Source organism: Meriones unguiculatus, chromosome 12 (genome assembly GCF_030254825.1).
Source record: "Meriones unguiculatus strain TT.TT164.6M chromosome 12, Bangor_MerUng_6.1, whole genome shotgun sequence".
Taxonomy (NCBI): domain Eukaryota; kingdom Metazoa; phylum Chordata; class Mammalia; order Rodentia; family Muridae; genus Meriones; species Meriones unguiculatus.
This window is the reverse complement of record NC_083360.1, coordinates 62,809,426-62,831,805: the sequence shown is the minus strand read 5'-3', so window position 1 is coordinate 62,831,805 and position 22,380 is coordinate 62,809,426. Positions and strand designations below refer to the sequence as shown.

The 22,380-nt window shown below is 40.8% G+C and overlaps 1 protein-coding gene across 4 annotated transcripts in view; it reads left to right on the top strand.

Moving 5' to 3' along the window:
• The first annotated feature begins 8,630 nt into the window (after positions 1-8,630).
• The window catches only part of Psip1 (PC4 and SRSF1 interacting protein 1), a 33,835-nt gene continuing 20,085 nt past the window's right edge, over positions 8,631-22,380 (top strand). For all 4 annotated transcript variants that reach the window (XM_021650387.2, XM_060365793.1, XM_021650388.2 and 1 more), the window contains exons 1-4: positions 8,631-8,817; positions 9,169-9,379; positions 12,525-12,601; positions 22,046-22,184. In XM_021650387.2, coding sequence (XP_021506062.1) covers positions 9,308-9,379; positions 12,525-12,601; positions 22,046-22,184 — 288 coding nt within the window. In that variant the 5' untranslated portion in view covers positions 8,631-8,817; positions 9,169-9,307. The remainder of the gene's footprint in view (positions 8,818-9,168; positions 9,380-12,524; positions 12,602-22,045; positions 22,185-22,380) is intronic.

Sequence of the window (22,380 nt, the reverse complement as noted above, 5' to 3'; positions counted from 1 at the left end):
ACATACCACATGCATGCGGTATGCATGTGGAGGCCAGAGGTCAGCCTTAGGTGTCATCCCTTAGGAAACATGCATGTTATTTCCTGGGACAGAACCTCTTATTGGCCTGAGGGTTCTCCAAGTAGTCTAAACTAATCCCAGGTCTCTGCTACCTCCCTAGCTCCGGCAAAGCACCCATGTGCCATCCTTGATGGCTTTTTCCCATAGACCCTGGGGATTGAAATCACATTCTCATTTGCACAGCAAGCCCTTTACCAACTGAGCTAGCCTCAGCAGGAAAACTTAAAAAATCATTAAAAAAAAAAAACAAAACAAAACTTTAAAAAGCATAGAAAACGTAAAAGCATTCCAGCTACTCTGTACTTATTACTCTGTACATGAACTCAACTTTTCAAAAGCTCTTAATTTTCATGTTCTTCTAGGTTAATATCATGGAAATAGATATATATTTAAGCATAAAATTTCTACTAATCACTGTAAAAAACCTAATAACAAGACAGAGAAATTTACATTAAATAAAGTAAGAACAAAACACCAAACCCATGAAATACCATTACATACATAAGTCCCAAATCCTGACAACACAAAGTTCAGTTGAGGGTATGTACCAACAGGAGTTCTCATTCGTCATCGACAAGAATACACAATGATGAGATTACTTCAGAAAACAGTTGAGCGATTTCCTAAAAACTTAACACACACTTACTTTAAGAACCAGGAATCACACTCTGGTACTTACACAAAGGAGTTAAATGTATGTTTACACAGAAGATTGCTTCTGTGTATTGATAGTAGCTTCATTCATAATTACTGAAACGTGGAAGCAAACAGGGCATCCTTCATTAGGTGAACAGATAAATAAACTGCGTTGTATCCACACAAGGGAATGCTGAAAAGAAATGAGCTATTGCTCTGTGGAAAGACACAGAGAGAGCCAACGTCAGACACTAAGTGAAAGGAAGCAACCTCTTGACCCTCCTTTAATTTTGCAGAGCCAGGAATGAAATCCAGAGCCTATGAATACTAGGCCAATGAGCTACATCACCATTCCAACAAACCTATCCTAAGGGCTGTATACAATGACTTCAACTATGTGATGTTCTGAAAAACAAAAAACAAAAACCCTGGAGACAGTAAAGAAAAATCCGTAATAGTCCCGCGTTGTAGAAATAACAAATGACCAAGAGAATGCAGAATTTTTAGGGCAGTGAAACTTTTCTGTATGATATTATAAAGGTGTCTACAAGTCATTGTAAATGTCCAACACCAAGGGAGAATCATAGTAAAAGTCATTGTTTTGGAGTAGTGTGTCAGCATAGTATCAGCAATCATAATTAACGTAGCACTCTGATGGGGAAGGTAGGTAAGGAGGATCCTCTATGTGCATAGAATATTTTGCTGAGGACATAAAAGCAGTCACACACACACAAAAAATAAAATAAATAAAAAAATTTTAGTGCTAAGGTTCAGCAGGTAAAGGCACTTACTCCTGAGCCTACTCAATTGCGTATGTGATCCCTAGCCATACCTTATGGAAGGAGAGAGCCCACTCCTGAAAATTGGTCTTTCACCTCTACTGATTTGAGAGCACACATGCATGCATTGGCACACACAATGAAAATTTAAAAATAACAAACACATAAATAAAATCTTTTAAAAAACTTCTTTGTTGGGTGTGGTGATAATATGCCTGTAATCCTAGTACTTAAAAGGTAGAGCGAGAAGAACCAGGAATTCAAAGTTATTTTTGGCTCCATAATGGGCTTAAGGCTAGCCTGGTTTACCTGGTTTACATGAGAGCCTGTCATAAAACAAACAACAAAAATGAAAAATCAAACCAAATCATTTTCTTTCTTTATTTCGTCTCTTCCTTCTCCTCCTCCTTTTAATTTTGAGACAAGGTCTCTACATAGCTGGCTATCCTAGAACTAACTTTGTAGACCAGGCTGGCCTTGAACACATAGAGATCCATCTGCCTCTGCCTCCCCTCCGCCCCCCCCCCCCCCGGCTTGACTTACTGGCATGTGCCACCATGCCTGGAAAAAAATATTAAGAACTTAAAAACTAAGTAAAGCTTTTAGTGTTCCGTTACAAAAGCTCACAGGCCTATGTCCTGTGTATCAACAAGCTAAGAAAGCATATCACCAAAATGCTGCACAATGTGCTTCCCATCAATGGTCGTCCATGAAAGTATCCCAGGAAAACAACAGAGTCCTACCATTAAGGGACTTTAGACTAGACCAGGCATAGTGATGGGTAGTAAGCTGTGATTAATATCCTAAGCAGCTGTATACCCAAAACACCACACAGCCACTGGGGTTTATTATTTAATTAACCTAGAACACAATGTTGGGCAATAGTTAGTCCATCCTAAACCTCCAAGCCTTCATAGTTTCCTAACATTTAGATTTCCCACATTATATTTGCTTTTAGTGAAATCTTAGATCTGGTTCATTCTCCATGTCTTTCCAAGACCTCTGCTCCTGCCTCTGTTCTCTCAGCTCTGACTCTTGCCCTTCTCCCCCCCTCTGCCTCCCACCTTCCTGTCCTTTGGCTCCTCCCTCTCTTCCTTTCCCTTGCTCAACATTGTGGCTGGTTGCTTTATTTTGGCATGTCTAGACAAAGTTGAGACAGGTGATGCTTAGAATAAAAATCACAATGCAATGTCCAGATTGAAACCAGAGAGTGGAGGAGAGAAATCAGCATTTGAATGAACAAGGGTAAAGTGTATACATTCCAAAAGAACATTAAACGAACAGTGATGCCTGCCTGCCATCCTCGTACTCAGGAGGTGAAGGTAGGAAGATGATAAGTTCTAGGTTATCTCCAGCTACATGGTAAACTCAAGGCTATCTTGGGATAAGTTAGACTTTGCCTCTAAAACAAACACATAAAATCTTTGGATAGATGACTAAAATCCCCCCTGAAAAAATTCAACAGCAAATAAATATATCAACAGCTTTTTAAAAGTATCCTGTGTTTAATAGTTGTGTGACTCTGACTCAACATTTTTCTGCTGACTTAATTTATTCAATTTACACGTTTTAATTTGTGTCATCAGAAAACACAGTACCTAGAAGACTTAAAAACATGAAAATAATAAGAGATACCATCATCAGGCTAGCAGAGTACAAACCAGAGTGAGAAAATAGTCTTCTTTTTTGGGTTTTTGAGACAAGGTTCCTCTGTGTAGCCCTGGCTGTCCTAGACTCCCTTTGTAGACCAGGCTGGCCTTGAAAACACAGAGATCCTCCTTCCTTTGCCGGAGTGCTGGGATTAAGGGCATGTGCTACCACATAAGAGAAAGACTGAAAGAAATAATGAAAAGACAAACAAACAAAATAAAAAAACAGAGGGAAGAGTAATATACAGCTGTTGGTTGGTTGAAATAAGGAAAAGAAGCCACTGGGCTCAATGGTGCACGTTTATAATCCCAGCATTTTGGGAGGCAGAGGCAGGCTGATTTCTGTGAATTCAAGGCCAGCCTGTTCTACAAAGTGAGTCCAGAACAGTCAAAGCTACACACAGAAACCCTGTCTCAAAGAAAGAAAGAAAGAAAGAAAGAAGGAAGGAAGGAAGGAAGGAAGGAAAGAAAGAAAGAAAGAAAGAAAGAAAGAAAGAAAGAAAGAAGAAAAAGAAGTCTTAACTAAAGCTGGAGTTGGATTTGGAGAAGTAAGGGAACAAACTCAAAGTCTTGAGATGAAAATGATCTGGCTAACTAAATTTTGAGATATGGTCTCACTATTCAGCAATTTTATATGTAGACCAGGCTGGTCTTGAACTCACAGGGATCTCTTGCATTTGCCTTCAGAGTGCTGGGACTAAAGATGTGTGTCACCATACCTGGCCCAGATCATATAATGAGAAAACAAAATCAACTCCACCGGGCCAGCTACAGAGTTAGGTGGCCTTTACAGTGGCTCCCACAGGTGGCCTATTATGGCCTGTGCTGTTTAGCTTCTTCACAGCTTGTCCCCTGAGCACCTAGACTCCCTAGCACATCTCTGCTGCCACTTGGGGACAGGCTGCTGTCTTTCGCTCAGTGGCACCTCAGCGCAGCAGTCCTGCGCACTGCCTCCCAAGCTAATCCATTTCTGTTTTTCCTTACCTAAGGGCAAACTTCCCAATTTGTCTTGAAGAAAGAGAAAAGGCCTGACTGCATTTAGGACAGCTCTGGTTAGCTAGCTAGCTCTGTGTTTAAAATAAAGGACTTTAAACAAATCATGTATTTGCTAACTTCTCATTACTTCCTTGACATGATTTAAAATACCACGTATAAGGATGACCCCGTCTGCCTCCATCTTTAGCTTATACACCATTTTATAGTAAAGACAGCCTCGGTTCATTCCTGTGTAGGACTAAACCACTTGGATCATGCCCTACCTATAACCTTAACTGCAAACGGTTTTGTACTGCCTGCTCCTAAACAGTAACCTTGCCTCTTTGTTTTGTTTGTTTTTCAAGACACGGATTTCTCTGTGAAGCCCTGGCTGTCCTGGAACTCTCTCTGTAGAAGAGGCTGGTCCCCAACTCTCTTGCATTTGCCTCCAGAGTGCTGAGATTGAAGGTGTGTGCCACCACAGCACAGCACGGCCCATGCCTTTCTCTTAAAAAGTTGCTATGACCATCTTGCAACCCTACCTTTGTTTCAAAGTTATTATAACCACATGTATGATCACCTTGTTATGCTCTGCTATCCCTGACTATTTGTCTGCCAAATCCCCCATTTGGAAACCCCTACCTCTGAGCTATAATTTTGGCTGGTGGTCTTGTGTGAAAGTATGAAGGAATAATTTTGTAATAAGCATCAAGTTTCATTTTAGAAAGATTTCTATTAAATATATTTTAAGATTTATTTTATTTTTAAGATAGTGTGTGAATGAAGGTGCCTGGACTCAGGAGAGCAGAAAGCACTTTTAACCACGGAAAGTCTCTCTAGTTTTATTAAATAATTTTTAGAGAAAAAAATTACTGATTTTGAATTGAAATAAAAAATTTTCAATTGAAAAAATTATAAACTCAAAAATGAATATCTTCATTTGGTTGGTTGGTGTCCAGCACTGAGGGTTGACTCCTAGGCCTCTTGCCTGCTGGGTAAAGGCTGGCCACCAACTTGTGATCCTTTAGTGGTCCTAGCGGCTCTCAACTTTCCTAAGGCTATGATCCTTTAATACAGTTCCTCACGTTGTGCTGACCTCAACCATAGGAGTTTTCTTTGCTACTTCGTACCTGTAATTTTGGTGCTGTTATGAATTGTAATGTAAATATTTTATATGCAGGATGCTTGGTATGCAACCCTATGGATTGAGAACCATTGCAACAGCTTCAACTTCCTGTGGAGCTCATGCCTCAGCCTCATGTGTCTTCTGACCTTTTTCTTAACCTGAAGAACTAGAGCTTTGTCAGTGCTTATCCTGGGCCTACTCTTATTATTCATTCAGCAGCTCCATGGGGAGGGGGATTGTTGAGTACCTGCACTGATGAAGAAGATATTGTTTGTTCTAAGTAGTTTAAAGACTAAGAAGATTGTAAATCAGAAATTGAGCCACTAGAAGACATGTAGGTGTAATTTGGGGTTGTGTCATTTAGGCCCATAAAGAGTTAAACAGAATAGCTGGTAGAGGGGACCAGCTGGGGAATGGGGTGGGTCGGGGGAATTTGAAACTGGAATAAGAGAACTGGGCTGCATCTACTCCCAGCATCTTTTTCTAATTATGGGCCATTCTCATTCTTCTGCGACCTGGAGCCTTCCTGTGCCACCTAGAGGGCTTGTAAAGTCACAAAAGCGTGTAGTGCAGAGAAGGGCTGAAAATTGGCTTGGGCCCCTTGATTTCAGGTGTTCCTGGGCAAGTTGCTTGGCGTTTATGAGGCTGCTTTCTCATCTGTAGAATGGGGAGAATGTTGACTGGGTTTTGCCCCAAACACATTTAGTTTTGCCTGCCCTCTCTAGCTGGTTACAGTTTTGGAAAGTGTATTCTTTCTCCTGTGGGGGAGGAGCGAAGCTCTGCTGGTAGCCTAAACACATCCATCCATTTCCATTTCCACCCCCTCCTCCCTTGTCCCCCTTTTGCCCCTCCCACTTAGATTCCTAACTGTTGTTCCCAGGGATTGTGGCCCTTTGTTCTCTGGAGGCTTAGCCTACCACCTGCTTTGCCTTGATTTGTGGTTTAAAAGGTATCACCTGTTCTTTCAGACTATTACTAACCGCCAAAATGTGGAGCTGGTGTGAGATTCACACAGGCTCAACACTAACACATCAAATGCACTTCCATTTTTCTTTTACTTTTTTATTTTCCGATTACCCCAACTCACAGCAACCACCTCCCTTACTTGTTGGCATGGCCATTTAGCACTAACACAAAGGTATCTCTTAATAGTAACATACATCTTCATGTGATTGTCTATCTGTGTGTCTCTTTCAAAAAAGGTTTTGCCTACAGGTTGGCCTCTAATTTCCCATCCTCCAGCCTGAGTTTTACTGCTGCAGGAATTGCAGTCATGACTGCCTTGCAGGATTTCCAGTTGATTGTAAAATTTCTTTACATCTAAATATTCATAAGAATCACCTAGGAAGGGTGAGGGGCAGAAAAGATGGTCCGGCAGCTAAGGGCCCCTATTGCCAAACCTGGTGACCTGATTTAATCTTGGGATCCACATGGTGGAAAGAGAGAAGCTGCTGGAGCGTGTTGTCTCCTGATAGGCAGTGCCCCCACCACAAACAAAACAAAACAACCCGGGGAATCTTGTTAAAAAACAGACTGGTCGATGGGGGAGGGCTGAGCTGCTAACAAATCCTCGGGTCTGAAGCCCCTGCTCTGGAGGCTGAGCAAACTGGAGTTTCAGGGCCGTAGAGTTGAGGGCAGTGGGAGAGGGGTGTCCACAGAAAGATGATATTTATTACTCAGAATCAGAAACTTCCTTTAAGACATCTTTCTGCCCCTTTTCAGGTCCACGGTTACCACCCACACCTGGCAACTGTTTCCATAATGACTTAGCTGTGCTCATTCTTCCTTCTCCTCCCCATTCTTAATCAACAGATAAAAACAGTCTCCTTCTGCTCACCTCTGCATGAAAACACCGAGAATCCAGTTTTAAAGAATCAGTTTTACCCGCTTCTTGCCCTGCAACCTTGGATAGCTCCCATAGCACCCACCATCAAATTCAGAAAGAGAAGCTTGAGCCCTACCAGTAATTCCCTTTATTTCCTTCAGCTCCACGTGGAACCCTCTGCACAAAGCAGATCCACAGTGGCCCCCTTGCAGGGTGTTTAACACTGTGGGGGCCTCATTTTCTTTTAAAGGCATGCGTGATGCCTTAGGAAGAAAAACCTCTGAATTTTTGCTTGTTCAAACAGAGCTCTTCCCGACTTATTCCCAGCTGTGAGTGTTTATTTAAAGTACTATTAGATCGACATCAATAGTTACATATTTTAATATTCTTAATGTCCTTAATATTTTTTTAGCCTGTTTTATATAGGAAATACCTGATCTTGTTCATTGTGTACATTCAACACCAAACTGTGCTTCGTTATAAACACCATTTTGGGGAGATTCAGTGAAGGCTGAAACAAAAGATTCATTTTTTCTTTTTTAATACGTAAACGTCTTCTAACTTACCATATACTTATTGGGAACCTGGGTGTTATGAATAAATAAAATTAGACAGTTCCAGGACAGTAAAAATCTTGTGTTAATCCACATCACAAGGTATATTACAAAATACTAAAAGCATGCGTTGGCTAAAGAAGTAAAAATAAAATCACCTTAAAAAGGAGTATTTTAAGTGACGAAATATTTAGGGGTTAGTAAGAGAAGTGTTACTTGACCCCCCTTTTGTACCACCCACTACCATACCACTCTTTAGGGAAATAAAATTTTAAGTGCAGCTAAAATTTAGTTTGGGCCCAAATCCACGTCCTAGCTAACAAGCTAACTACTCTTTCGTTGTCATTGTTTTGTACCGTTGACGTTTTGCATTCATTGGGATTGCATTTTTCCTCAAAGGCTCCCCACGGTTGAAATGTCAAAGAAATGAAATTGGGCTTTCTCATGTTACACTCCCATGGAAAAGGAGACTGCAAAGTCCATGTTGCGAGGTGTAAGAGGCCTACAAGGTGCACATTCTGCAACTGCTTCATGCTCCAATTTGATTTCTGGGTTTTCGCACAGCTTTTTTTTTTTTTTTTTTTGGATGATGTAAACCGCGCAGGAGCAGTACAGTCCCCCCACCTTGGAGATGCGAGGACGAGCACCTTGGGCTCCCAGTTCCTCTTAAACGTGCAGCCGTGGGCTACAAGCCCAGATACCCGCTCCCCACACCGGGTCCACAACAATCGTTCCCTCCCTCCCCGCCTTTTACATACAGTACACATACAAATACACACACGCAGGGCAGCCAGCAGGGGCGGGCCGGGCGCGACCACTGCGCCGGCCGCGGGGGGAAGCGGGGGGCCGCGCTGGCGGGCCCCGCTCGCGCTCCTTCCCCGCGCCCCGCCCCGCGGCACCTGGCTGCGGTTAGGCGTCCGCAGGAGCACCTGTGGCCCCGGGGTCTCCAGGTGCTCGGCGCCCGAGCCGCGGCCGTCCGCGGCGGCTGCGCCCCCCCCGGCAGCCCGCGCACTTGGTACGGGCCAGCGCTAGCGGGCGCCGAGCGGGAGCCGCGCGGGAGCGGCGCAGCGACGGCGGCGGCGGCAGTGGCGGTGGCGGTTGCAGCTCGGAGCCGTTGAGACGCCTCTGCGGCAGCTGGTGGCGCAGGTGGCCGGCGTGGACGTGGGCAGAGGCGGCCAGCTCGCCCCTCGGCCCCAGCGCCGCCGCCCGGCAGGTGAGAGCCGCCCCGCCCCCGCTGGGCGCGGGTGGGAAGCGGCGGCCGCGCTTGCAGCGCCCTCCTCTCCCCGCCGCGCCCCTCCCTCGTGGGCCGCGGCCCGTGGGAAAAGCCGGGGGGGCGGCGGGGGGCGGCCGGCGGCGGGCAGCATCCCCGCCTCCGGCGGCGGCGGCGGCGGCGGCGGCGGCGGCGGCGGCGCAGGCCCAGGCGCTGCTCGGCGCCGAGGCCGCGCTCTGGGGAGGCGCGCCGGCGGCTCCCCCTCCCCCCCGCTGCTCCCCTCCCCCTGCCCTCCTCCCCGCGGCCCCTCCCTGGGGTTTGCGCTTTAACCGCCCTCCCTGCTGTCCCCCGCAGGCGCGTCGGGACACCCCGAGGCATCCTCCCCCGCCCGCGGGCCCGCCAGTCCCCGCTCGCGTCCGCGTTCGCAGCTCCCCAGCGCGGCTGCGCTGCTCCCCCTTCTGGTCTTTGGGACTCCCGGCGTCGCCCCTCAAACATGACTCGCGATTTCAAACCTGGAGACCTCATCTTCGCCAAGATGAAAGGTTACCCTCATTGGCCAGCTCGAGTAAGTGATCCGGAGCCCGGGGTAGCGGTGCGGCAGCCGCGCCGGAGGCCTGCTTCCATCGCCGCCGCTCCCGGTTCCCTGCTGCCCGTCCTCTCCCTCGCTTCCCTTTACCGTTACTTGGAACCCGTCATTTTAGGTTTTTTGTTTTTTGTGTTTTTTTTTTTTTTTCGTTTTGGTACACCCCCGTGCAATTGTAAAATCGTAGGTTTTCATGCTTACTCGCCGTTTCCCTGTTGCTTGCTTTGAGTCTCTGACAGGTGTTCTTGGGAAATACTGAAGAATGACATTCAGTTAATGTTCCATTGTGGGCGAAATCAGGAGGTATCGTTTTTAGGTTTAAAAATGAGTGAAACCTTCTTAAATTTTAGAATTTTGAATAAAATACAAAGCGACATTGAAATACACAGGTTAGGAACGTTGGCATCAGATGTGATTAAACTAGACTTACACACACTTGATACAGGATTTGCATTTAGTGAGTCCTTGGACCTTTTTATTCAACATTTCTTGCCTTATGACCTTGAAGAAGTTTTCCGTTTTTTTGTTCTCCATAGGCAACGAAGTGTTAGACCAGACCTTGGGTTAACTTAATTGGAGAAGTCTTAAGGACTCAAGAGGTGATACTAAACACCTGAGCTCCATTTTTCAGGAAAAAAAAGTTTATAATGGTGTCTAGGTTCAAAACATGATAGATCAGACTTAAAGAATGTTGATTAGATAAACTCAGTCATTTGAAAAAATAAGACTGTGATGTTCTGAAATTAATTTTTTTCATACAGTTTTTTAATTTTGATTTTTGAGACAGAATTTCTCTGTGGAGCTCTGGCTGTTCTGGAACTCACTCTGAAAACCAGCCTGGCCTCGAACTCAGAGACCTGCCTGCCTCTGCCTCTGGAGTGCTGAAACTAAAGGTGTGTGCAGCCTCTGCCTGGCTAATTTATTTTTTTATACACTTAACTAATCTTTGAAAGTTATTACTTAAAAATAATAAATTCTATAGTTATGTCAGCAGGGAAGAGAAATGGAGGAAATCCCTTTGTTGAATAAGGGTCCATAGCTCAGAATACTCTATAAAGTGATCAGTGCCTTGATTTTTCACACCCCCACCCTGCCCCTGTAGCTTTGTCTGAACTCTGATTCAAACTGTCCCCTTCCTCAGCTTTCTCTCAGTTCTCAGGTATACTTTTTTGGTAGAGCCTTCCTTAAACAGTCCTTAACCATAAGCCTTTATATCCCATGTTCTGATATGTTTTCTATGTGAAAACCTTTAACTACTGCTTTCACTTGCGTATATGTTACATACATCTTTAGGGAGGTTACCTAAAGCTGAATGTCTTTATTCTCTAGCTCTCAGTTACACAATCATGCATTTCTTATTTATTTATTTATTTATTTATTATGAATTACAGTTGCAGTCATGCATTTCTAAAACACTGTTTTAGCTTTACGTAAGGCCTGCTGGACTTGGGAAGGTGCAAGTCCCCCAGAGACACTTTTATGTTATCAGTGCATCCTTACCTACTTTGAGATGTTAAAAATCAGGGTTATCTGATAGCCACATTCAGAGTTCCTTGCCACAATGTAGTTAGAAGCTAGGTATAAATGCTTTAAAATTTTTCTATTTTTTGAGAGCTGAAGAAATGGCACAGTGGTTAAGAGCACTTGCTGCTCTTCCAGCGGGCTTAATTTCAGTTCCCAGCACCTATTTCAGGCAGCTTACAATGACAATGATCTGTAACTCCAGCTCAGTGGACTCATACCCATTTGCATATACCCTTATGCAGGCACATAAACCTACACTTAGTTAAAAATGATAAAGTAAGGTCATATTATATCCATCTAAGTCTCATCCTCCCTACACCTTGCAGTATGCTATAGGTGACTAAGAGTTAGTGCTTTTAAAGGTAAGAATAGCCTTTGGAGAATCAGTATTTTCCTTTTGATCGAAACAAATCTCTTTTTCTTAAGAATTAACAATTTTAAAAGAATGTTATGTTTATGGTTGTTTTGCTTGTGTGTAAATGACATGTGCCTGTGGGAAAAAATTGCTAGATCCCTGAAACTGAAGTTATAGTTAGAAGCTGCTATGTCAGTACCCGGAGCTGAACCTGGTTTCTCTGGAAGATCAACAAGTACTCTTACCAAGAAGCCATCTCTCCAGCTACAAGTTCTAATTATAATGAGTTCATTTGTATTGGATGTTTTATCTTTCCCTGCTCATTTCCTTTTTCTTAGAAACAGCTGAATTTGGTTTTTTATGTACTTTGTTTTAAGAATTACGTGTTTGTTTTTTTTTTTTTTTTATTCTTTAGTCTCACACATTCTTAATCTTTGCTGTAGAGGGTTTAGAGTATTTAAGCTCTCAGCTGTAAGGGTGACATCTCTTACTCCAACTACTTATTTTTAACTTCTGAAAATTGAAATAGAATTATAAACAACGTCTAATGCTTTTTTCTTCTTAATGTCTACAAACATTGGGAAATAATGCTGTAAACTTTTGTTCCTGCCCGCTTTTATGCTACTGTAAAAAATTATTTCTGTGTGTATGTTTGTATGCTGTGTCTGTATGCCACCTGTATGTGAGTGTCTGAGGAGACCATAAGAAGGTGATAGGCCCGTGAGTGCTGGAGTTAACAAGTGACTGCAAGGGGCTTGAACTGAATTCCGATCCTTTGGAAGAGTTGCAAGTGCTCTTACCACTGTGTCATTTTTCTAGCCTCTCATTATTCTTATTATTTATATAGCCCTCCGGCAGGATTACTCAGCACATTCAGACTCTCTGTGTAAAATGTTTGGTGTCAAATATGTTTTAAAATTAAGTGACTGGGCATTTTAGGAAGGGAATTGCTATACATGTGCTTCAAGATTTGCTGCTGGGATGATTTTGAATAGCAAACATGTGGTAACCTTAGTACTTCTCGAGAGAAAGATAGAAATGTTAGATGCATAAAAGAAAAGGGCCTTGCAACCAAATGAATTCTCTGGGTAAAAATCTTGCCCTTCAGAACTTGTTTGGGATTATGGGTTGTAAAATGGGTTGATTATTTTTTTTGCACTAGATTCATTTGGGTGTCTTATGAGTTCACTCAACTATGCTGAGGTGAGTAAGATTTTTTTAAAATGACTTTTCTGATTTTTCTTTTAGGTAGATGAAGTTCCTGATGGAGCTGTAAAACCACCCACAAACAAACTACCCATTTTCTTTTTTGGAACCCATGAGACGTAAGTCCTGTTTCCTTTAAGCTGAAGTGACTGTTAATTTACGGAGAGGTTAGGGTATAAAATGAAAAGCAAGTACAGATTTCAAAATTCAAGGGAAAAGTGACAATGAAGTAGAAAACTTCATTTTTTTTAAAAGACAGAGTTTTGTGAAGTCCTGATTGGTCTAGGGTAGTCCATTGTAGACTAGCCAGCACTCAAAGTTTGGGGATAAAACGCCACATACCTGAGCTGCAATAGAAAACTTCAAGGAAAAAAGTCATCTTTGAATTTTAAAATAAGCCTTTAAGTTTTCTTTAAAGTTTGTAAAATTTCTTGTTTAGTTCACTGCTGGGAACTTTTTTGTTTTGTTTTGTTCATAAGATAGGATATAACTATGCATCCCTGGACTAGAGCCAGTCTGTGGACCTGTTTGGCACTGAGCTCGCAGAGATCTCTCTGCCTCCTATGTGCTGGGATGGAGATGTACCACCACACCTGACTGGGTGCACTTTCTTGAGGCAGTTTCTCTGTGTAGCCACCTTGGCTGTTCTGTAACTAACTCTAGACCAGGCTGGCCTCAAACTCACAGAGATCTGCCTGCCTCTGCCTCCTTAGTGCTGGGATTATAGCTCTCTGCCCTGTTCTCCCCTTGAGCACTTTTATTTTAAGGTAGAGATTAAAGACACTACATCTTGGGAGAAAGGGGAAGTTGGAGGCAGGGAGTTGAGGGGTGAATGTGATAAATATATGCTGTGTACATGTATGAAGTTAAAAGTAAAAAAAAGTTTACTTAATGGAGAATAGAGGATTACATGATCAAAAAGAAGCTAGCCTCAGAGTAATCACAAGAATGATTGAAGGCTATAAGTAGCAAGGCATTGTGTATTCATGTTAGTAAACTAAGGACTGTCTGACGCTGTTTTCAGCCTGGTCCTATTAGCCACACAGATGGTGTGAAGAGGGAAGCTAGACATGCCCCCTGTGTTTCTCTGGTCACCACAGCCAGTCTGTCTCACCTGCTGTCCCCGGTAGCTGTATAGCCAGAGGACTGAGTGGTGAAGGAAATTAGTGTTCTAGAAATTACAGCTAACAATTGAACTGTGTTGTTCCTTGTAACTACAGGAAACTACTTTGGAGGCTGTCTTAGTTGCCAAAGCTCATATTCTTACATAACTCTAATTGATTAGTTATGTTCACCAAGTTGGACTTAGTCTGTGGAGCAGGCTTGTTTACCTGAGATGAAACAAAATTGTTGATATCCCAATTATTGCTCTCTATTTTTTAAGTTTTATTTATTATGCATACAGTGTTCTGACTGCATGCACACCTGCACGCCAGAAGGCACCAGATTTCATTATAGATGCCAGTGAGTCACCTTGTGGTTGGTGGAAATTGAACTCAGAACTTCTGGAAGAACAGCCATTGCTCTCAAACTCTGAGCCATCTCTCCAGCCCTCACTATGCACTATATATATTTTAAAGATTTATTTATTTATTTATCTATTTATCTATCTATTTATTTATTTATCATGCCCTACAGTGTTCTGTCATGTACACCTGCACGCCAGCAGAGGGCACCAGATCTCATTATAGATGGTTGTGAGCCACCATGTGGTTGCTGAGATCTCTGGAAGAGCAGCCACTGCTCTTAACCTCTGAGTCACCTCTCCAGCCCTCACTGTGTGTTCTTAAGAGTGGATATAAATGTCAACCTTTGGTTAATGCTACTTATTTAATTTAAACTTATAATTTGACAAACTTCTTGAGGTACGATTTACACTTCAGAGTTCAAAGTAAATGATCCATTTTATTTTGGCATATTTCATTGTATTTTAGTGTAATTGTTTCCTTTCTCACTGAGGTCATTCCTTTCTCCCTATTCTTTCATAGCTACTACTGCACCATTTGTGTGGATTCAGCACTTCTGGACATTGCCTCTTAATGGGATTGCCTGATGATACATTTTTGTTTTGTTATTTGTTGATTGAATTTTTGAGACAGAATTTCTCTGTGTAGCCTTGGCAGTCCTGGAAGTGTAGACTAGGTTAGCCTCAAACTCACAGAGATTACCCTGTCTCTGTCTGGAGTGCTGGGATTAAAAGTGTGTACCAATACTGCCTGGCCCATATTTAAATTTTTTTAAGGTTTTTTTTTTTTTTTTAAGATTAAAGATTAATTTCTTTCTTTATACAATGTTCAGTCAGCATGCACACCTGCAGGCCAGAGGAGGGCACCAGATTTCATTTTAGATGGTTGTTAGTCACTATGTGGTGGCTGGGAATTGAACTCAGAAACTCTGAAAGAGCAGACAGTGTTCTTAACCTCTGAGCCATTTTTTCCAGTCCCCGTAATTAATTTTTTAAAAACACACTTTTGGATCTAGAATTGTATTGTTCTTTACAATATTTATTTTGAGTTGGGTCCACATATGTTTTGTATATGAAAATACAACATTTACAAAATGCTTCCAGATGGGAGGCAGAGGCAGGTGGATCTCTGAGTTCAAGGCCAGCCTGGTCTATGTAGCTAGTTCAAGGCCAGCCAAGGCTACAGAAAAAAGCCCTGTTTCAAAAACAAAACAAACACACAAATAAACTGAATTTTTGATTCCAGGGTAATAGTCTATAGTTTAGAGACATTCTAGTAAATTCAATAGGGAAAGGGGGCTTTATGAAAAATTTCTCAAAGTATCACAGTAGGGATTTGTATGGTGTAGTGCCAATTTTGTAATGTCAGTATAATCTGGAATTATATATTGAAAAAAATTGTTTACAGGGCCTGTCTTGGACATAGGGAGTGTGATATTGGGTCCCAGTGATTTTTAACAACCCTGGATGATTCTGATGTGTGTAAAATTTTGAGTCATCTTAATGTAAGGAGGTGGTTTTAGAATTTTTCAGTTTAAAATTCTACTCTGATTTTTAAAAGATTTTATATTTCTATATTCTATAGTTTTATATGAGATAATTTGTTAAATTAAATCTTTTCTTTGTAGTACTGGGGATCCAACCTTTGGCCTTGTTTGTACTAACCATGTACTCTCTCATTCTAAGCCACAGCCCCACAGCAGTAATTAAGTGTAGAAGAAAAAAAATCTTCCCTTCTTCAGCTGTGTGCTAGAAAAATCCTTCCTCTCCCAGACAGGGTATCTCTGTGCAGCCTTGGCTGTCCTAGACTTGTAGACCAGGCTGGCCTCAAACTCCCAGAGATCCACAGATCTGCCTTTGGTTAAAGGCATGCGCAACCACCACCCAGCTAAAATAGAACTTTTGTATTGTGAATATTTTAGTTTTTTGTTTGTTTTAAAATTAATACTGTGGCATGTGAGAAAGCTCCCCTTATTTATGCCAACTAGTATTTTAGCATGTTGTATTCATTAGTCAATAGATATCTGCTGATTCCCACTGTTGGCTATTGTGAATAATGGTAATATGAACACTTATATACCATAATTTTATTTTATTTTCTGATGTTGGTATCTAGCCCAGGGCTTTGCATATCCTAGGCAAATTCTATTATCGAACTACAGTTAGCCATTGTGTATTCTGTATATAGACAGTATGTTTTCTCCTCTAGAAACAGAATTCCTGGTTCAGATGACAACTTAATAGCTAATCATTAAAGAAACCACCAGGCTGCTTACAGAACATTTTTATATATGTTTAAAACATTAATATTTTTTATTTTAGTTTTTCTTTTTAGAGACGTTTTATGTATGTCAGGCAGATTCAAGCTACATAGGTACATGATCGTGGTAGGGGCTGGAGAGATGGCTCAGCAATTAGGCATACTGGCTGTTCTTCCAGAGTACCTGGGTTTAATTCCCAGCACCCACAGGGCAGCTCAGAACTGTCTGCAGCTCCAGTTCCAGTGGATTTGACACCCTTGCATAGACATACATGCAGGCAAAACAGTAGTGCACATAAAATAGATTTTATAAAAACTTGGGCCAGACCTGGTGGGACATACCTCTAATCCAGCACTTGGGAGGTAGGGAGGCAGAGACAGGCATATCGCTGTGATTTCTATGCCAGTCTGAAATACACAGTTAAATGCCAATGCCATCCTAGCCAGGGCTACCCAATGAGACCTTGTCTCTTTTTTTTTTTTGGTGGAGCAGGGAGTTTGGAGACATGCGCAGTGGTTGTAAGCACACAGCTGCTCTTGTAGGTGACCCAAAGTAGTTTCCACTACCAGTGTGTGTCTTACAACCTTATGCAACGCCAAGGGAATCTGGCGCCCTCTTATGGCCTCTGAGGGTACTGTACTCGTGTGCACACCTATACCCCCTTCCATAGACATAGAATTAATAAAACAAAAATCTTAAAACCCTTTGTGGAGTTATAAATTACTTACATTTATAAAGGTAATAATTTGGTAGTAATTTAGTTTCTGTTACATTAAGATATATGAACTGGGAATCGGGATGGAGAACTTCTAGAAACCTCAACAAATTTAAGTTCAAACATTAAGTAGAATAAAAACTTGAAGATTTTAACTACTTCTATGTAAGTGACATGCTCTTGTAAGACCAAATATAACTTGATTGCATTCTGTAACTGGATAGAACTATATTAAAGAACTATATTAAGGTGAGAACAGTGCAATTTAACCTCGTAGGCAGCAGAAAATGGAACAGGCTGTCCTTGTTGGCCTTGTATTAGCATTAACAAATTTAGTCACTATAGTTTAAGTAACTCACACACCCAACAACATGTTAAAAATTCACTTCTGCTATAGTAACTAAGATTTGCTGCTGGCTTTTTAACTTTTGAGATGTGAATTACCATCAGTTACCACTGTCACTTTGAAAGTTTTTTGGTGTGCGGGGTGTGATAGCACACAACCTTAATAGTAGCACTCGGGAGGCAGAGGCAGGAGGATCTCTGAGTTCCGGGCCAGCCTGGTCTCAGTGAATTCTAGGGCTACAGAAAAAAACAAAAGAAATCATGAACCACTTACAAGTAGTTGGCCTTTGTTTCCTGATAATAAACACCAACATCACATTTCAATAAATGAGAGATTACCTAGAAAAAATGAAATTGCAGCAAAGAAATACTAACCTTATATAGATGTGTAAACTTGGAGAGATACAGAGGAAGTTAGTGAGGCAATGAAAACAAAAGTCAAACGAGAAAGTGGTTGTAATGAAGGAATAAACATGTTAAAGAAGAACACGAGCAAAAAGCTATTAAAATTATTCTCTTAAGAGAGCTGGGGGGCTGGAGAGACAGCTCAGTGGTTAAGAGCACTGTCTGTTCTATCAAGGACCCTGGTTCAACTCCCAGCTCCCACATAGCAGCTCACAACTGTCTGTAACTCTGGTTCTGAATGGGCTGACACCCTCCCACCAATGCACATAAAATAAAATTAAATAAGTTATATTAAAAAAAAAAAGAGAGCTGGGCAGGCTGGTGCTCACCTTTAGTCTTTGCGCTCTGGAAGCGGAGAATGTGGATTTTTATGGGTTCAGGGCCAGCCTGGTATGCATAGAGAGTTCCAGGGTAGTCAAGGCTACACAGTGAGACCCTATCTAATTAATATATATGTTTGTATATAAAATATATAACTATTATCTAGTTATAATATTCCTAAGGATAAAATGTGGAAAGCTGATTCAAACTTAGAAGTATGACATCTGTCAAGGTAGAGCAGTGTGTTTACTGAATACAAGTTACCAGGATGGAAGTACTGAAGTTTCCATCTATTCTATTTTGTTTTACTTTGTGGTGTTGAGATTAAACCAAAGGTGTCTCATACATACTAGGCAAATGTTCAGGCACTGACTAAGGTTCATATCCCTAGCCTTCGTACTATTACTAAGGTTTTATTTATTTTTTTAAATTTATTTTATATGCATTATTTTATTTTATAGTATGTGTGAAGGTGTCAGAGTCCTTAGAATTGAGGTATAGACATTTGTGAGCTGCCATATGGGTGCTGGGAATTGAACCTGGGTCCTTTGGAAGAATAGACAGTGCTGTACCACTGAGCCATCTCTCCAGCCCCTAAGGTTTTATTTTTAAAGACTATTTTATGTTTATATGTGTGTTGTCTGCATGTATATATACATGTATGCAGTGCCCATTGAAGCCAGAAGAGGGCATCAGATTTTATGAAGAGTTACAGATTATAAACACATGTGCCACCTCTGTTTGAACTGAATTTGCTATATTTCCCTGTTTAAGATGGTGTCCAGCAAATATATCTTTTAAAGGTGTAGATGAGTATAGCTCAGTTGTAGCATGTTTGCCTGCCATGTGCAAATCCTTAGGTTCTACCTCAGACACCAGTAGAAGTATCTGCCTTGTCCAAAAAATAAATGCTGATTTCAGCATAAGCTTTTAAGTCAATTTCTACATAGGGACCAAGGAGTACTGTGTTATACCTTAGCAGTAAAACATTTTGAAATTGGTGTGCACACTCAAGGCACATGGGCACATTGAGTGTTATTAAATTATAGAATTTAAATAATAGAGCTGACTTAAATAGCCCTGATTGTTTTAAATACAGTACTAGAGTTTTAATGAAAGTTTTACATTAAAGTCTTGTGAATTACTCTACCACAGATAACTTTATTAGTTCTCCAGTACAGAATTTCAGCAGAGAAGTTATTTTTTCTATAAACATTTTTGAAGAAATGAGCATCAGTTTAGTTTTCCTCTTGCCTTGGGGAAAGTACTTGGATATACCCATCATAGAGCGCAGTCATACACACTGTGTACCCATCTTTACAGTGTTGACTAACCTTTTTATTTAGAATCATTTTTATTTACCCTGTGTGGGTGTTTGCACATAGAAGGGCTTTGGGTGCCCTGGCATTGGCGTTCAGACAGTTGTGGACTACTAAGTGATTGTTGGGAACTGGACTTAGAACTTTAGGCCCTTTGCAAGAGCAGCAAGCCATCATCCCTTGAGCTCCAAACTGGCCCACTTTGTAAAGAACATGAAGGGACTTAAAGGATATGTCTTGGAGAGTGGGTGTAAGTACAAATAACAGTTGATGCTTCTTATTTGTGGATTAACTTTATTTTGGTTTTCAAAACAGGGTTCCACTTTGTAGCTCTGGCTATTCAGGAACTCACTATGTAGGCTGGCCTCAAACTAAGAGATCTGCCTGCCTCTGCCTCCCAAGTGCTAGGATTAAAGGTGTGTAGCATTATGCCTGGTGCAGATTAATATTTTTAATTGCTAAAACTTATTGTAATCACTAAAACTTATTGTAACCACAAACCACATAGATATGATCAAAGCAGCAAAAAAGTTACCTGTTGTAAATATTTCTAATTGAAATTGAATAAGGGAATGTTCTTTTTTCCCTCCCTCCCTCCTTTATCTTAAATTACTGTTAAGTATGCTTTGGCTATGAGTTTATTGTTAAAGAATTACCAGTATACATTAATTAAGCTATTTTGAAGCTGAAACACACTGGATTTTGAAAATGCTTTGATTACAGGAATTTAATTGTATGTATATCCTCAAGAGGCATTGGTTTAATATTTACTTTAACTTTTCTGTCATAAGGATGAGTTGACTGTACATGTGGATGAATAAAAACACTGCACTGAGTGAATTCCAACACTGAGTAAAACTTTTATATCTTTTTGAAAGAGGATTTCATGTAGCCCAGGTTGGCCTCAGACTTGACTTCGTAACAAAAGATGGTTTGACTTCTTTCTCCTCTTGCTTGCAGTTCGTGAATGCTGAGATTACAGGTGTGAACCATGATGCCTGACTGAAATAAATTTCATAATACATTCCTTTTTTAAACATTTATTTAGATAACAAACTTTGACCATTTTTTTGAATTATATAACATGCCAAATGATGATGAAATGAACACATTTTTTATTTAGTTAAATGTTTAGCAGTAAGCATGTTTGACTTTGTAAAAAAAAAATAGCCAGGTTTTTATTAGCATAATTGTTTACGTTTCTGGGATATAGTATGGTTCTTGTATATATGCGTATTATGCAGAGGAGAATACATCTATATATGTTATACACAATATACAAATATTATGCATAGTAACTAGCATAGTTACCCCATACATTTGTTTCTTTAGTGAGATCATTTGAAATCCCAGTAAGTTATTTTGAAATATACGTGGTATTATTAATTACATTGAAGTAATTTATTAGTTGTTATTATTACTGTCTTTATGTGTATGTATGATGTTTGTGTTTGAGTACAAGAACACCATCGTACCATGGCTTTTTTGTAGAGGTCAGGAGTACCTGAGGTGTTGGTCCCTTCTCTCTACTTGGTTTGAGACAGGGTTTTTCTTTTTGTTTGTTTGTTTTTGTGCTGCATATGTCAGACTAGCCCTTTAACTTCTGGGGATTTTCTTGTCTTCTCCCATCTCACGATAGGGCACTTGGGTTAGAGATAGCTGCCACATCAAACTGTGTATGGGTTCTGGGGATCCAAACTCAGGTCCACTGAACTATCTCCCTAGTCTCTATTTTAGTCATTCAAAAAATTATTTATTTTGTGTATATGAACGCTCTATTTGCGCTTACACCTGCATTCCAGAAGAGGGCATCAGATCCTGGACCACAATAGGTTGGTTGTGAGGCAACATGTGGTTCCTGGGAATTGAACTCAGTACCTCTGGAAGAACCCTCCTGCTTTTAACCACTGAGCCATCTCTCTAACCCCTCTTTTAGCCATTTTTAAGTGTGTATAATTCAGTGATGTTAAAAACGTTTCACTTTTTGTGCAGTTCTAAAAATAGAACTATGGATCTAGGAGATTGTTAGTGAATTTTAAAAGTATTTCTAGGCTGGGAGTGTAACTTGGTGGTAGAGAGCTTGCCTTTCTATCATCAGAAATATAAAAGAAAAAGTGTTTGGAATACAATTATTTATATTACTGTCCCACCCCCACCCCCCAACAGGGAAAATCTGTTTTGTAAGTAAACAGTACCTGAAGAACATTTCTAGGAGGCAAACTTTCATCAGCTAGGCAGTGGTGTTACACACCTTTAATTAGTGTACTCTAGAGGCAAAGGCAGGTGATCTCTGAGTTTTAGGCCAGCCTGGTCTACACAACAAGTTCTAGGACAGCCAGGGCTACATAGAGAAACCTTGCCTTGAAAGCAAACAAAAAAAAGCACTTTTATCAGAGTCTTCTCTACCCGATGAAATTATTCTCACTAATGAGATCATTAGGATTTAAAGTTATTTTGTAGTTTGTATGAACTAGGTGTGTTGGACCACAAGTTTAACCCTAGCACTTAGCAGGTAGAGGCAGGTAGATCTCTGAATTTGTGGACAGCCTGGCCTGCACAGTGAGTTCCAGGGACAGCCAGGTTACCCAAAGAGATCCTGTCCTGAAAATAAAACAAAAAACACACAAAAAAATTAGGTTGTCTAAAGTGTTTATTGAATAGTGTCATCTAGTAGCCGAATAATGTATTTAATTAAGGTTGATTTGTACTTACATCTTTCCTTTGTGTTATAGTGCTTTTTTAGGACCAAAGGACATATTTCCTTACTCAGAAAATAAGGAAAAGTATGGCAAACCAAATAAACGAAAAGGTTTTAATGAAGGCTTGTGGGAGATAGACAATAATCCGAAAGTGAAATTTTCAAGTCAACAGGTGAGTTCCTTTATGAAATTTATTATTTATTGTTAGAAAATAGATATTGTCATTGGAAAATGCATAGCTAATTGAGAAGCCTTAGGAATTTCTGGTTGTTGTGTTCTTTTTAGGTTGAGCCTTGACATTTTGTATCTAAATTTTGTTATTAATTGAATGGTTAAAGAGATCTTAAATTTGGTTGCGTAGCTCTTCT